At 43.5% G+C, this 16475-nt stretch overlaps 2 protein-coding genes across 2 annotated transcripts; one reads left to right on the top strand and one right to left on the bottom strand.

Annotated features, from left to right (window-relative positions):
* Positions 1-148: 148 nt before the first annotated feature.
* Positions 149-1420, bottom strand: LOC134185510 (BTB/POZ domain-containing protein KCTD9-like). The gene has a single exon (XM_062653314.1). It carries the CDS (start codon positions 1418-1420, stop codon positions 170-172), a length of 1251 nt encoding a protein of 416 aa, XP_062509298.1. The 3' UTR covers positions 149-169.
* A 13-nt stretch (positions 1421-1433) lies between these two features.
* Positions 1434-16475, top strand: LOC134185509 (U3 small nucleolar RNA-associated protein 15 homolog). Its single transcript, XM_062653313.1, has 14 exons — positions 1434-1566; positions 1631-1723; positions 2604-2735; positions 2798-2850; positions 8815-8938; positions 9573-9627; positions 9696-9821; positions 9896-10031; positions 10098-10182; positions 15202-15360; positions 15422-15523; positions 15600-15721; positions 15795-15853; positions 16080-16475. The coding sequence occupies exons 1-14, from the start codon at positions 1477-1479 to the stop codon at positions 16268-16270; spliced, it is 1527 nt and encodes a 508-aa protein (XP_062509297.1). The 5' UTR covers positions 1434-1476; the 3' UTR covers positions 16271-16475.

Raw genomic sequence — 16475 nt, 5'->3', positions numbered from 1 at the left:
ATTGATATTTATTGATCATAGACGCCTGAGGCCAACATGACCATTAACCCAAGCCTCTCAACGATTGCCTAACCGAGCACAACCAGCACTAAACTCCCACCATCTATTTATAAACGATAAATACATCTCAATGATTCCTGACGATATCGCTAAAACACGGTCTGAAGTCTCAATTGTGAACCGCTCCCTGCCCGTGTGATGGTACAGTTTGTGACATGTGAATGGCCGTTGTCATCTCATTGAATAATGCCCCGACGACGTTCGCACCTCTCAGATTCGCCTCGGTCAGATCACACCCACTGAGATCGCAATTCTCTAAATCAGTACCCGCCAGAATGGCACCGCGTAGATTACACCCCCTCAGACTCGCACCCTTCATACACGCAACACGGAAATTGCATCCGGCCATCCGACTTCCATCAAATATCGCACCACGAAGGTTCGCTCCTTCGAGACTCGCATTACTTCCAGCCGGATCTTCAAAGTCGCACTTTCGCAGTGACGTTCCCTCCAATGAAACACGAAGCATACGGACACCTCTGAGCGTCGCCCCGTCTAACACCGCATGCCTCAAGTCAGCCATCTGTAGTGAACAACCGGATAAATCGGCATCCTCGAGATTCGCGCCTCGTAGGCAAGCCATTTTGAAGTTAATATGCCTGAGGTCGAGTCGGGATAAGTCGACGCCCTCTAGTGAGATGCCTTGACACCGAAGTGATGACGTCGTTGGTGTAGCCAATAGGAGTCGAACGAACTCGGCTCTCGTGATCGGACGCAGCCTCGCATTCTCAGTCTCCGAAACCATCGACGTCAAGGGATCGATCGCGGCCGAAATGCCATAGAAACGAGCCTCCTCCAACACGCCATCCGGTCGTATCCCATCGTTGAGTATCAGTTTGCCATGACGCATGAAGTTGAGTAACGGCTCGAAGTATTCAGGACTACGATCTATGAGATAAGCTCCTCTGAAGTCGGTTGCACTGCTCCACCCACCGTCGTCGATCTCTTCTCCAAACATCCGGGCTAGCATAGAATCCGGATGTCGAGTCAGTGTGCAGCGCGTCGTCGCAAAGATCCGCCCGCCGACGTTGAGATGCACCCAGTCGTTTCGTGTGATGCCGGCATCCGGGGACTCGCAACCTGTCACTGTCACACACGGTTGGACGTTGCTCGATTTTAGTCTCTCCGAATGCGTTAGCAGTTTGCCAGACGCTGCGTGAACGACGTCGCCGTCATTGAGTAGGTCCGTCGACGTCACTTGGCCGCCGGACGGAAAGAGAAAGAGTCTGTCGCAGTCGACGTCGAGAGCCGAGCCGACAGTCGCCAGTAGTTCCTCGAACGAGTCGCTCTCGCTGATACGTATCACGACGCCTCCTGAAACGTCGCCGCTTTTGCGAACTGTGAGGCGCAGTTTGGACATTATCCGGGAGACTGTCGGTGAGCACGTGATCTCGAAAGTTTAGATGCACGTGCTTCATGTCCGAGTTCAAGAAACTCGTTCTAAAACGGTTTCCGGCAGTCGGCGAGCCTGAATCTGCGGAGAGTCATTACTGGAAGAAGTTTGAAGTACGAATCTGTTTTTTGGGTGTTTTATCTCCTAGTTGATTGCCATTTTGTGTGACATTCACAGAATCCGATCACTATAAAGGAGTATGGCTCTGTTTCATATGTGCACTTTTCGCCGGTAAAACCGTATGACGTCGCGGTGACAAGCGGCTCTAGGGTAAGAACATTATTACATACTGTAGACAGACAGACAGACAGACAGACAGATAAAAGTTCAAATATATGTGATTGACAGACAGACAGACAGACAGACAGTGTTTTATTCTCCATAATTGCATGGGTGTATCTGTGGCCCCCTGCCATCACATAAGATGTGGCGTAGAAACTAACAATGAATCACTAATCACTATCTAGACTATTTATATCTGTGGAAACTACTAACTTGTTTCAATCATTGATGGTCTTACACGAGTGTGTGGTTCTTCCAATTCTGCATTGGATGTTTTGCTAAGTAATGATTCTGACTCAATCTCTAAATCAGGTACAGTTGTCTCTTTCACTGACCATCATATGAAATATGGCATACTTAACAAAATCCTGCCAGTTAACAGTACTGTACTCGTACTCGCTTGATTATTACTCCAATGATCAAGTAAGCCCCACCCCTACTTTGGCTCTAATATTTTCCCTCTTAGTTCTTTAATTAGTGCTAATTGGTGCTTTCCATAGTGACTGTTTGCTAGATTTGCGTCTGTAGAAATCCTGACGTTCTTCAACTTGCACACACCTGTTGACCACATGTTGATGGTTTTGATAACTCAGATACTGTATACAAGATTAGGTTTTTATAATTTTGGTAGTGGTGGTGGTTTGAAGCTCTACTAGTGTAGCAACATGCTGTTTAAGTTAATATCAATCAATTTCACCAATAAAAAACAACTTTAGCTGTCTACTTTTTTGTAAGACCCCATCCCATACTTGGCCTTTGACTCTGACCAATCATTGGGTGGGGTAATAATCAAGTGAGTATGGTAACTTGATTTGAGTCATTGGTGTTTTGTGTTTTAATTAATAATATGATGTTGGCATATTTTTAGGTTCAGATTTATAGCCCCTTGAATGGTCAAGTGAAGAAGACAATCTCGAAGTTTAAGGAAGCTGCATTTTGTGGGAGCTTTCGTGATGACGGTCAACTGATGGTAGTTGGAGATGGTAATGGGTCGGTCAAGGTGAAGAGTTGTTGTGATGTAGTATTCTCTGTGTCGTTGGAATGACGAAGCATTTTGTGCAGGTTTTTGAACTTGGTGGTCGAGTTCTTCTGAGGCAGTTCAAAGGACATACACGGTAGAAATTTTTTTTTATTGTGTGATTGAACTAGTAGTGGGATGGGGAGTGGCTAAATGATTTAGCAGCTTTGAAGTGACTGGCGTGAACTGTTTAGTGTTGCTGTCTGCAGTTGCAGGTATATGTGGCTGCTGGATCATTATTTTGAGTTATCAAACTATGTATTTTTATACAGATTGACAGACAGGCAGCCAGACGTGTAGACAGACTATCAGATGTACACATATACAGCTGGATAGACCAACAGATACATAGACAGACACACAGACAGACAGACACGTAGACAGACAGATAGACAGACACACAGATAGACACAGAGACACACACACAGATAGACAGATACACGCACACACACACACACACACACACACACACACACACACACACACACACACACACACACACACACACACACACACACACACACACACACACAGGATTCTTGCTAGAGATTTTTTGGCAGAGTGGTGGGATGGGCGGGTCCACGACGCATGCAGTCTGCTCTTCACAGTCAGACATGCGTACTGGAGCCAATCTCAAGTTGTAGCTATTGCATGTACATATGTTGAAGTGTCCTGGCAAGGAAATCAACTTCGATCGCCAGTAAGCCCTTTGTAGTGATGTTCATATTGCGCATGCGCAAGTTTCATAGACGAAACTACAGAAAGTCTCTAGTCAGACATTAATTGACATGGACCACTGTTGTTGCTTCGCATGAAGCCATGACTAGTCTAGAGTAGATTCTAGGTGCTACTTCTCGGACAAGAAGTGTGCTTTCCGGGTTACCGGAAGGGCATCCGGGACTAGAATCAGAGGCATCCCATCCAGGACTGCAATCAACACTTGTGCGTACGTTTGGAACGAGGCTATCATTCTGCGTTATTTTGTAAGAGCCTAGATTTGTGTCTGTTGTCACCTTTACTAAGTAATATAGTATTGTTCGTAATTCAGTAGTATGGATTTCTCAAATATTCCCTAGCTGTAAGACTTTGGACTCCTACTTACCATTTCTGAGTATGGCCTACTCCTTCTGGAGCATGGCACAACACCATGCTGCCACGCTGTAGCGAGAACCCTACACACAGACAGACAGATAGACAGACAGACACAGATAGATAGACAGAGAGACAGACAGACAGACGCACAGGCAGATAGACAGACAGGCAGATAGACAGACACACAGATAGACAGACAGATAGATAGACAGATAGACAGACAGATAGACAGACAGACAGATAGACAGATACACATATGGACAGACAGATAGATAGACACACAGACAGATAGACACACAGACAGCTAAACAGGCACGCAGATAGACAGAGAGGTAAACAGACAGATAGACATACAGACAGATAGACACACAGACAGACAGATAGACACACAGACAGATAGACAGACACACACAGATAGACGGACAGATAGACATACAGACAGACAGACAGACAGATAGATAGACAGATATGCAGATGCAGACAGATAGACACACAGACAGATATACAGACACAGACAGATAAACACACTGACAGATAGACACACAGACAGATAATTAGACACACAGACAGATCCCGGATGTTGAACGGTTGGAAGCAAGAATAGGAAAGATCTGTTTTTAGTTCTTTTTGCTTATGTCTGAGACTTTCTCAGAACGAGAGAATTGCCCTGTCCGTTCGTGTTTGTTTGAAGGATCTGTACAGCGAGTTCTGAATCACATTCGCCAAAGTCACAACTCTGATGATCTACCGCATTGCTTTGTCACACGTTTGGGCCTTCAGCGCTGTCAATTCTGCCAAAAATGGTTCGCTAAGTTAACTCAACATCTGGTGCAATGCAAAAGTTTGTTTGAAATGTAGTAAGGAAAAGGCTACTGTCGTTTCTCAATCTGTTTCGGTTTCATCACCTACGCCAGATGTTGATGTTGCTGTGGCAATGGATGCAAATGACATCAAGCCGGGTCTTATCTCATCGACGTGTACGTCGTTGGAATCTGCGGCATGGCAATATGTTTGAGGAATATCCATAGACGACATTCTACATGCAACGCCACCTAGATCTGTCCAAGTCATCAGGCCGGAGATGAAATCTCGTTTTCTAGATTGTTGTGGACCCGTCCTAGCTAGGATTAGTGAATACCCTGGCGATGAAGATGCGTGGAAATTACTTTTTCTGCTTCCTAGGATGCTGTTGTCTCCTCCCGCAAGAGGTGGGAAAACGAAGAATAAGTGTATTATTGGAGCATATGACGATTTCAAGAACTTCAGGTGGGATCAGTTGATTGATCTCAAGACCAGCCAGACGATGTCATCGGAAGGTAGAAAAGGATCTAAAGATCTAACCAGGAAGTCAGCGCTCCGTTTGATCAGATGTGGTGAACTATCCAAAGCAGCACGAGTTCTCACAAGTTCTGGCTTGGCACCAGCAACAAAGGAGACTACTCAAAAGCTTGCAGCAAAACACCCTAGGAGGTCCTCAGTAATTGAAGAGCAATTAGCAGATCCTATTATTGAGTCTCCTGTAGAGTTGTCATCACATCAATTCATTACCAACATAAAGACAGCACCTAAAGGATCAGGATGTGGACCCAGTGGCTGGAGGTATGAACATCTTCGAGTTTTGATATCTGACTCATTCACAGCTGAGAACCTTTTCAGACTTTGCTCTATTATTGCAGCTGGCTTAGTTCCTGAACCAATAACAAAGCTATTGTGTGCAGCTCATCTTATTGCTCTGCCTACGTCTTCAGGAGATGTGAGGCCCATTGCAATAGGTGAAGTGTTTTGACGAATAACTGCAAAGGCTATCTGTTCTCAATACAAGGACTCTTTTAGTATATTCTTTGCTTGTTTACAGCATGGCATTGCCACAGATGGTGGAGCCGATCTTTTGGTTCATCATGTTCAGTTGCTGCTAGATTCTCACAAAGATTGGGTGGTCATGAAGACTGATGCCAAGAATGCCTTTAATTCTGTAAAAGGTCTCATCTACTTACTCGGGTCTCAAAACACTTTCCTGAGATGTTTTCCCATGTCAACCAAATGTACTCAGGCTTTGGTCCCCTTATCTACTTGCAAGGAGACCGCCCTGTCATACTGTCTTCTGAAGAAGGCATACATCAAGGGGATCCTTTGGGTCCAGTTTTGTTTGCTACTGCAATTCAGGAATTGTTGACCAAATTGCAGAATGATCATCTTTGTGTAGTGGTCTTGGCATATCTAGATGATATGTTTCTAGTAGACCCTTCTGATAATGTCTTGGCAGTCTTTGAAGACCTGAAGCCTATGTTCCATAATATTGGTTTGGACATTCAGGATACCAAGTGTGAAATTTACAACCCTTCATCTGTCGAGATCGAGTCACATACATCTATTCCTATCACAACAGAAGGAATATCTATTCTGGGAATTCCTGTTGGAAAGGAAGATTTCACGTCACAGGCATGTGTTACTATTGCTAAACATGGAGAAAATTTATGCCATTAATTACTCACTTTAGGAACTCAAGAAGCTATGTTATTGCTAAGACTCTGTCACTTACCAAGAATGTTTTACTTATCTCGAAGTGTTAAATCCAAAAGCATGCAAGCTGCTGCAGTTCTTCATGATCATCTATCTCACTCTACATTTTCAAATTTGTTACAAATTTCTGCCCTTACTGATGAAAAGTGGAAGCAAGCAACCTTGCCTATCAGATATGGTGGTTTTGGCTTGACATCATTACAAGAAATATCAAACTTGATTTTGTGTCCTCGTGGGCTCATTCTGTGCATGAGCTGCCAAAACGTTTTGTAGCTTTAGAACCTCAGATTGATGTTTTGTTATCCTCAAAAAGTCCTGAAAATTCTGTAGGCCACATTCTTCATGAATGTCTAGATCCTGATCAATCAGAATGATCTATTGTCTAATACTAAGCGTCTGCAACATCATCTGATAGATAAGGTCATGAAAGCTCAAGTCCATAGTTTATTGGATAAAGAATCTGGAAAGGATTCAGCAAGATTACGTTCCTTGCAAGGAAAAGGTGCAGGCTCTTGGCTAAATGCCACTCCATCAACCCAGAATCTTGCAATTTTACCTGGAAATTTCCGCTTGGCGGCATTCATGAGGTTGGGAATGGCAATGCCCTTGCCTTTGTTGGCAGATGAGTACGAATGTGAATGTGGAAAAACGATCGATAGAGAAGTGTATCATCTGTTGACTTGTAAATTTGGATGTGGACCAGTGTGGTCTCACAACTGTATGGTTTCTGTGTGGGCAGATTGTCTCAGCCAGTTACATGTACCGTACTACATTGAGCCTAAAGATCGTTACACCACTTCCAGTGGAAGGCCAGACATCTATGTTGCGGAATCATTCTGCACGCAAGCAGCAGAATTAGACATTGCTCTATCACATCCATTCAGCAAAGACATTCTATCTAGAGCTGCTTATGTTGATGGTGCTGCCGCATTCAGAAGAGAAAAGATCAAACATACAAAGTATGACTCCCAACTGCTACCAGGAGGGTATGCACCAACAGCAATCCCTTTGGTATTTGAACATTATGGCAGATGGGGTGATGAGGCTCAACAGTTTTTAAAGACTCTTTCTCTCATGTCTTATGATGAGGACGGTCATCAGAATGCATCCAATTTTACAACATATTGGAGACAACGTTTATCAGTTTAGTTACAGCAATGTAATGCTAGAGTGATTTCCAGGAAGACATCCCGCTTACTGGAACATACAAGGAAAGTGAAGAGCATGAACAATACACACAATTATTAATGTGCTTTACGGTACAGCCCTATATAGGGCTGGTTTCTGTAGAGTTTTAGTTTGGTAGAGATTTTGTGCGATTGGGACAGTAGAGTTGCTTAGTTGTGTTGATTGTAGATTTCAATGTTGAAAATATATGTATTGGACAGACATATAGACATACAGACAGATAGACACATAGACAGATAGACACACAGACAGATAAATAGACACACAGACAGATAGACACATAGACAGATAGACACACAGACAGATAAATAGACACACAGACAGATAGACACATAGACAGATAGACACACAGACAGATAAATAGACACACAGACAGATAGACACATAGACAGAGAGACACACAGACAGATAGACACACAGGCAGATAGATAGACACACAGACAGATAGACACACAGACAGATAGACAGACACACAGACAGATAGACAGACACACAGACAGATAGATACACATACAGATAGACAGACACACAGACAGATAGACAGACACACAGACAGATAGATACACATACAGATAGACAGACACACAGACACAGCAGATAGATAGACACACAGACAGATAGTTAGATACCGTGCTTAACCAAAAGTCTGGTAATATTGTATTTTTTCATCAACTTCAATACTAAGAATGCATGCTTGCAGCACAACAGTTCTAAAATGCGGTGTGTCATTCAAAATCAATTAGACTACGTGTACACTATCTATACGATGAGTGCAGAAATAGCATATTTGATAACTTGGCCATCAACCTTATGTTTCTTCTCAAAATATTTGATTAGATACAATAATATTACACACACACACACACACACACACACACACACACACACACACACACACACACACACACACACACACACACACACACACACACACACACACACACACACACACACACACATGTGTACACACACACACGTGTGCGCACAACTACATGCACACATGCTTATAGCTTTATGCCAGTCTTTTACACTTCATTGTATCAAGCCCTGTGGTTGTCACGTTAGTCTTGTCATATGGTCTTTCGTGTTTTCTAAAGGGCTGAAATATAATCATCTGTGAATTGTCTATGTGGCCGTGAACTATACACGTATACATATTGGTAACACGGTGTGTGCAGACATCACAGAAACAGATGATTTTTGTGTTGTTGGGTGTTGTGATTTCTGGTTAGCTGATGGAAGTTTGATTGTGTTGTTGAAGGTCGACGCATGTCAGTTGTTTTTCGATTGCTCGACAACATGTTTTTTCGGCATCGGACGATCAGACGGTGAGATACTGGGATCTTGCAACGGAGACGGCCATTTGTGTGCTGGAAGGGCACGAGGTGATGACACACACACACACACACACACACACACACACACACACACACACACACACACACACACACACACACACACACACACGCACACGCATGCATGCACGCACGCATGCATGTGCACGCACGCGCACACACACACACACACACACACACACACACACACACACACACACACACCTTGAAGCCGCCCATGTTGCTTTAGCAACATGATAGCAGTGTTCTGAGTGTATACCCAGAATCAATAGCAATAGAAACAGTGAAAAATTAACGACCACACAAATGTTCATGTCTAGTTAGGTCTTCTAGTCTACGAAAGCTTCTCTCACAAGTACATTGAAAATTTCTTGGTTGAGACTGGTTATTGGCTGGACATTCATTTCTCTGCCTGGTCTCTGACACTCTCCATACCTCCACAACAAAGCTTGAACCAGTCTCCCCTGTCTTTGCACAAGTTATACCACCTATCTTCCACACCAATAGCTTCCATATTCGATTTAGCGACATCACACACACACACACACACACACACACACACACACACACACACGCACACACACACACACACACACACACACACACACACACACACATGCACGCATACACACACAGTTCAACACTATAAAATTCCTTGCAATAGGACCATATCAGAACGGGAACGACAATCCAGACGACACCCGATCTATTCCTAACAGGTATCCGCTATCAACACAACTACAAACACTTTACATTGTCACACACTAATACTCATTGTCAACAACAGGATCATACGACCACACACTAAGACTATGGGACGTCCGCACTCAATCGTGTGTCATGAAAGCCGACCATGGATCACCCATTGAGTCCACACTAATGTTTCCATCCGGATCGTCGTGTATATCATCAGGTAGCTCTGCTATTACACACAACGTACCTAGATATAGAGCGATGACTCTGATATGGCGTCAATGACATTTGTAGGCAGCAACGATATAAAGGTGTGGGATGTGTTACAAGGTGGACGGATTCTCGCCGCAGTCTCGAATCATCAGAAGACGATCACATGTCTGGCGTTTAACAGCAATTACAGACGACTGTTGTCCGGCAGTTTAGACAGGCAAGAGAGACGGACAGACACTCAGTGATACTTACTAAATGGTATAGATACGGTGTGATTGTATAGGCAAGTCAAGGTGTACAACACGCAAGACTATACGGTTGTTTACAGTTCAAGCTATCCGGCATCTATTCTAAGTCTCGGTCTCTCGGTAAGCCAAGTATCGTCTTCGATCTCATTCACACTAACACATCTAGCCAGCCCAGCATCAGGCCCGTAGGAAGCATTTCAAAGTTGTCCGTCCTAACGCGCGTTAAGAGGGTGTGGTTAAGGGAGAGCGTGCTAACAGCATTATGATCAATTACATAACGATTTCTTGAATAATTAGTCTTATTTATTAGCAATTGCTGTAATGTATGGCTAAGCAATGACCTCAGGCAGTGTAAATATCAATTATGTCAAGATGCCATAATTTACTTTTATTTAAAGTATAAACATATTAGTTATTTAATCACCTATATTTCGGGCAATCGTTGACTGTCCAAAGTACAGTTTTTGAAAGATAGTCCGGCAAAACTGGACTGATCGGACTGGTTCCTGCAACCCTGAAAGTTGCTTCAGAAAAAAAGTAGTCTGGCCATGGCCAGACCAGCCAGTCCGGCTCATACGGCCCTGGCCGCATTGCTTTGCGTGATTTAGAGATGTTGAGTGTGAACATGGGTGAAGTCACGCTGAGTCAAACCAACTGTGCTGAACTGGCCACTAGAGTATTGTACTGTGTGTGTGAGTATGGCGGCTCAGCACAGTTGTATTGTATGAATGCTATCCGGGCTGTGCCAGAGACCACGCATGCTTGTGTGTGTTTCTAAAAATTTGAATTGCTGGGTAGGTTTACTGCAATAGCAATCCACAGATTAGCGTGCCTTCTGTGCAGCCTCGATTGACGGTGACACTGAAATCAGTGCAGCTACTGTATCTCCTTTGTAGAGCGCTTTTATCCTCATTGCATTCTACCCGATCCTTTACCTCATGGTTGTACTGTACCTACTCTTGTATCACCCCATTATCCATCAACAATGTTTGAAAAAGTGGCCACATTAAGTTGTCTTTTGACCACTAACTGAGTTCATGTGACGACCAATTATACCAGTGAGGTTGCCATCCTGACGTCCCTCAAGTTATGGTGGACCCAATAAATGTTTGTTTTTTATGCTGTAGAGTCACACAGGGTTTTAGCCAGACATACTAAAGGGTGACGGTCCGCCACTATTTACTCCTCAAATGAGATGCCCGCCACGCTTTGGGATTGATCGCCACACCATGTGAACAACATTCTTTGTGGAATTAGTGGCTGTGTTCACACTACAGCAAGGATAGGAAACACAGGTTTGCACTACACTGTACATGTACTCACTGTTCACTGTGACACTTACACAGAAGCACTAAATTATGGCCTCAGCAGGTGTGGAATTTACTGTGGTGGGAGGTCATATTGTTTCCTGTTGTGTGATTACAATGCGTGGTGACTAAACAGAAAGCATCATAATTGAATGAGGATGTGGCATTTCTATATAAACATACTTGCCCTTACAAAACATTGATATGCAAACAGCTAATTCTCTTTTCGCAAAGATCATCTTAAAAACAGCCAAGTTATTTAATGCCAACAGGGTACACAATGAGTCTAGTAAGGATTGAATGTCTGTTGCTGTTAAGCTATAGAGTAGGTTGTCCCTAATTATAACACACGTCCAAACCACACCCCTTTTAAAAGCCATGCTTTGTTTAGGAATCCCGCCCGACCGCCATGCTTTACTGAAAACCTGGCTAGAACCCTGAAAGTGGAATAGTGAAATTACTCAGGTCAGACTGAGGGTGAGACCTCTTACATTCCAGGATTTTGTTTACTTGCCAGAACAATCAGTATCATTATTTGATATCAGTGAAATATATGGAAAAGTCTTAAACTCCTTGACGACTGAAAATTCTGTGGGGTTGTCAAGATAACGTAATGACTACGTATGACATACAATTTCAACCACTGATCAAGCCTCCATCCCCAAATTTAGCCCAAAGTATGACATTTTTGTTGCTTGATCATTTTCCTTCGAGCAAAAGTGAACTGAAACAAGAAGCTGCAGACTTGTTGTTTACCAACCCCGACTCTGACGCAGAATCTAAAAGCCTTAGTGAATCTGAGATGAGAGAGGACTAGTAGATAGTAGTACGGGTAATAGCAGAGGTTGTTCTAGCAAACTTGAGTTGTAGTAATTAGTCAAACACTTCCACCAATTAGCACCTCAAGGTGTTGTATGCTTTAGCAAGACTCCATCCCATACTTCACAGACTAAGTTGATGTGCCATGGGGTGGGGTGATACAAGAGTAAGTATGGTAATACTAATCCGAAAACATGGGCTGCCTTAGCTCAGCTCATTGTAAATGAAGCAGGTTAGACTGAATGATGTTGACAGCCAACACACTCACTATATACAACCTTGGCCAGTGTGCAAAATTGGGAATCATTTTGGCTCGGACAAACCGATCCTAAGTAGGACATTCATGTATGTGTGGTGTGCCATGTATCAATAAGTTCCGCCCCACTGCATCCATTTTGCATTTAGTTTTTATAAGATGTTATCATATGATGACATATATGTTAACTATATTGTATGGTTATGTGCTAAATAGGGATGCCACCAATGACCTTAATGCTGTAATTGCATTCCAATGTTTTTGCTACATGGAAGTTTTTACCAAAGTAATACGACTATGTCATGCTAACACGGGAAAATCACTTTTGTTAGAAAGTTGGCTTGTGATTTCGTAGCAGTATGCACTGTTTGAAATTCCTGAAAAATTTCAGTCACGAAAATTTTTTGGTGTCCTTGGAGTCCCGACCATACAATGTTTATTGTGTTTACTACGTTGCCTCAGGTTATCGAAAGAGGTGGGGCTGGCAAGGACATTCTTTTACAAAGTGGTTACTTCAGCCAAGTTTGATATGAGTAAAGAAGTTGAACATTGTTAATTAAATTACACTTGCTATCAACAGTTTATGTGTACTAAACTTAGAACATTTTGTAGAGTGTAAGCCTGCAAGGGAGTCCTCGTGAGTTTACAAAGCAACATACTGTTCAATATTGACACAGGTTCCTTCACGAAATTGCTTCCTGTGGTAGATAGCTCTTATGTTCTTTGGCCACTCCTATAGTTAGGCAGTCCCACTGTACTCTAGTAGACTACATACTTTTACTACACTTTATTCAGCTATTAAACTCAATCAGCACATCATGATAGCTTCTTGAATGATACTATAATATAGAGAAACTTCTTGTACCATGATCTAGACGAAGTTTGTAAGGTTGGCTGGCAAAACTGCCTAATTTGCTAATCAATTCAATTAATTTAATAGCATCTGTAATTCTAGCACCTGCCATGATTAGGCCTCCTATCAGCTTACTACAACACACTAAATGCTAAGACAGTCCCTCATCACATTTATACATTCATACAGAGAAATAGGTGAGTCTTGTGCAAGGTTTGGTGACTAAAACCCCTCAAATTTGAACATTGCAATGTGGTTCTCATAGGTTGTGTTACAAATGAAGCTATTTAGAACAGCAGCACCTACTATTGTATTTTTCGAATAGTGGCCGCCCTTGACTAGAAGCCGCCCTCGTTTAGAAGCCGCAGCTAAAGAGACTTGTTGAAAATAGAAGCTGCCCTTGAATTGAGGCCGAACTAGTCTGGGAAGTTACTGGCCACGCCCATATCACATGCTTTTGATGCTTCTGTGTCAGTCTCATCTTACTATTACGCACACTCATCTATCAATGATAACGTAATAGTCGTGGCATTTACAGCTAACCCTGCTGCGGTTGGCACCTTCCAAAGTGTCCAATTATGTCAACAAAGAAATGTGAGGTTCAAGTACCGTGTCACTGTGTGAAGTAGAGACTTAAACATAGAGGCCATTCTCGAATACAAGCCGCCCTCATTGAGAGGCCGCAGTTCCGTAACCTTGTTAGAAATAGAGGCCACGGCCACTATTCGAAGAAATACAGTAAGCTGTTCTAAACAAACACAGGTGCATTATAAACTCCAGACCCAAAGTGAGAGCACACTATAGGTGACTTACTGGACAGCTACAGTATGTTTCAGCTGAAGTTTTCTTTGGATAAATCATACTAGGAGGCACCTACGCTCGTGAAATTAACACCATATTGGAAAGTCCATCACGTGCTGAAAGATAAAATTTACACTATCATGTACCCCTAGAAGTGGATGTTTTCTCCGGACACGTCCAACAGTGGTGTAGTATTTGGTCGGACAAACAACACATTTGGTGGAACATTGTTCCTGGTTCGACCGCTATTTCCACACTGCTTGGCACAGCTCTCTTTCTTGGAGATCACTGTGTGGATTATAGTGCTGGCCCTAAGCCTCTATGTAGTGCATGGAGTCCATGTCTCCAGAGGCAGGGGAGCTATCTCCGCAACCGACCTTAAGGTTGCAGTGTGTGTGTGTGTGTGTGTGTGTGTGTGTGTGTGTGTGTGTGTGTGTGTGTGTGTGTGTGTGTGGTGTTGTGTGATGCTGTAGCTTAAGTTGGTTAGAGTGCATTTGGAGAATGAAAACATCCGGGACCTTGCAGGGTTGCAGGTTTAAGTCACAGTGATGGCGAGCTATGGCATAATTTCCTTAAGCAAGAAACTTACACACAATTGCTTCTCTCGACACAGGAGGATAAATGAGTACCTGGTCATTGACTGGGGTGGACATGACCGCTGGCAACATCATGCAGCAGACGGGTACTTGTGGGTCTTGGTGTCCAGTCCCAGAGCTGCGCCATTGTCAGTGCCCCTGGACGACTCCGGCCAAGCTCCAGGTGGATTGTAGTGCTGGCCCTAAGCCTCCACGTAGCACATGGAGGCCCTATCTCTAGAGGCAGGGGAGCTATCTCCACAATCGACCTTAAGGTTGACATCATTTACGAATGACGTGGACGGCTTGACATTTGCCCATTTTGTGTGTGTGTGTGTGTGTGTGTGTGTGTGTGTGTGTGTGTGTGTGTGTGTGTGTCGGTGTGTGTGTGTGTCGGTGTGTGTACTAACACCCTAGTTAGACTCTTGTGGCACATGCTTAACCGGTTTCAACCATGTTTGTGTGAATGAAGTATTACTTCAAGGATTCATGCAGATCTGTACATGTATTTATTTTTTCGTGCAATAGCCGAACGAAGAGTCGCTCATTGTTGGTATGACGGGCGGCTATATCTCCATGCGTTCGCGAAGAAGTGGCGACCAAGACAAACCCATTGTGCCACGACTACCACCCACACCGGGCACGTTTCGGTATTACCATCGTGGTACATCAGCTCAACCGGATCAAGTAACTAGCACTTGATGGTCAAACAATTTGTGCAGCATCACATACGGCATTTTGTATGCAGGACGATGTAATAGTCGAGAGGATAAAACACAGAGGCCTCGCTGAGTACGAGACATTTCTAAGAAAATTTCAGTATAGAAATGCATTGGATGCGGCACTGAAGGTGCGTTGTGCACGTGCAGTTGTAGGACTTTTGTGCGTGGTGTGTGTGCTTTGTATTGTTTGTGTTGTTTGTGTAGACTGGACGACATGTAGTAATAGTGAGTCTAGTACAAGAGCTTGTGCATCGAGATGGTCTTAAGATTGCGTTGTCGGGTCGTGATGAGATGGCGTTGGAGCCGGTTCTTAGATTTCTGACTAAGTGTGTGTTGGGTGTGCTGTGTGCTGGGTGTGCTGTGTGCTTTGATGCGATTGTGTTGATGTTGTTTGTTTAGATATATTGCGGATCCAAGATACACTGCTTTACTTTCAGACGTGTGCAACATTGTATTAGGTTGTGTGTGTGTGTGTGTGTGTGTGTGTGTGTGTGTGTGTGTGTGTGTGTGTGTGTGTGTGTGTGTGTGTGTGTGTGTGTGTGTGTGTGTGTGTGTGTGTGTGCGTGATGTGTGTGTGTGCGTGATGTGTGTGTGTGCGTGCATGCATGCGGTGTGTGTGTGCATGCGTGCGTGCATGTGTGTGTGCTTGTGTGTGTATCAATATTTATGTATCAACTTGTGTAGATATTTATGCTGGTGCAGTCGGAGAATCGCCTAAGATCGACGAACTTCTTCAGAAACTCAAATCAAGGATCGATTACGAGTTGATCTTTCAGCAGCAAGTCTTCCAACTGCTTGGTGCGATGGACATGATATTTGCTGCATCACTTCCTCGTCCTACTATACCCAGTGAGACAAGAACTAGCACTGACTAACAGGTAGCATCTATTTTAGTAATACAAGTTAATATAATTGCTAATGTTTATTAAGTTAATTAAAGTAATTGCACAGTTATACTCTAGACTAGTGTAAAGACTTGTATGTGGGGTCAGTGTTACTCAACACTATGTCAGTCAGCGTCTTCTCGTGGTAACGTCTGGGCAGTTGTCTACACTTGTGTGTGAACTGGCTAACACTGAC

Source organism: Corticium candelabrum, chromosome 10, assembly GCF_963422355.1.
Source record: "Corticium candelabrum chromosome 10, ooCorCand1.1, whole genome shotgun sequence".
Classification (NCBI taxonomy): Eukaryota; Metazoa; Porifera; class Homoscleromorpha; order Homosclerophorida; family Plakinidae; genus Corticium; species Corticium candelabrum.
Note: the sequence above shows the minus strand (reverse complement) of the source record. Positions and strands in the feature narration are given on the sequence as shown.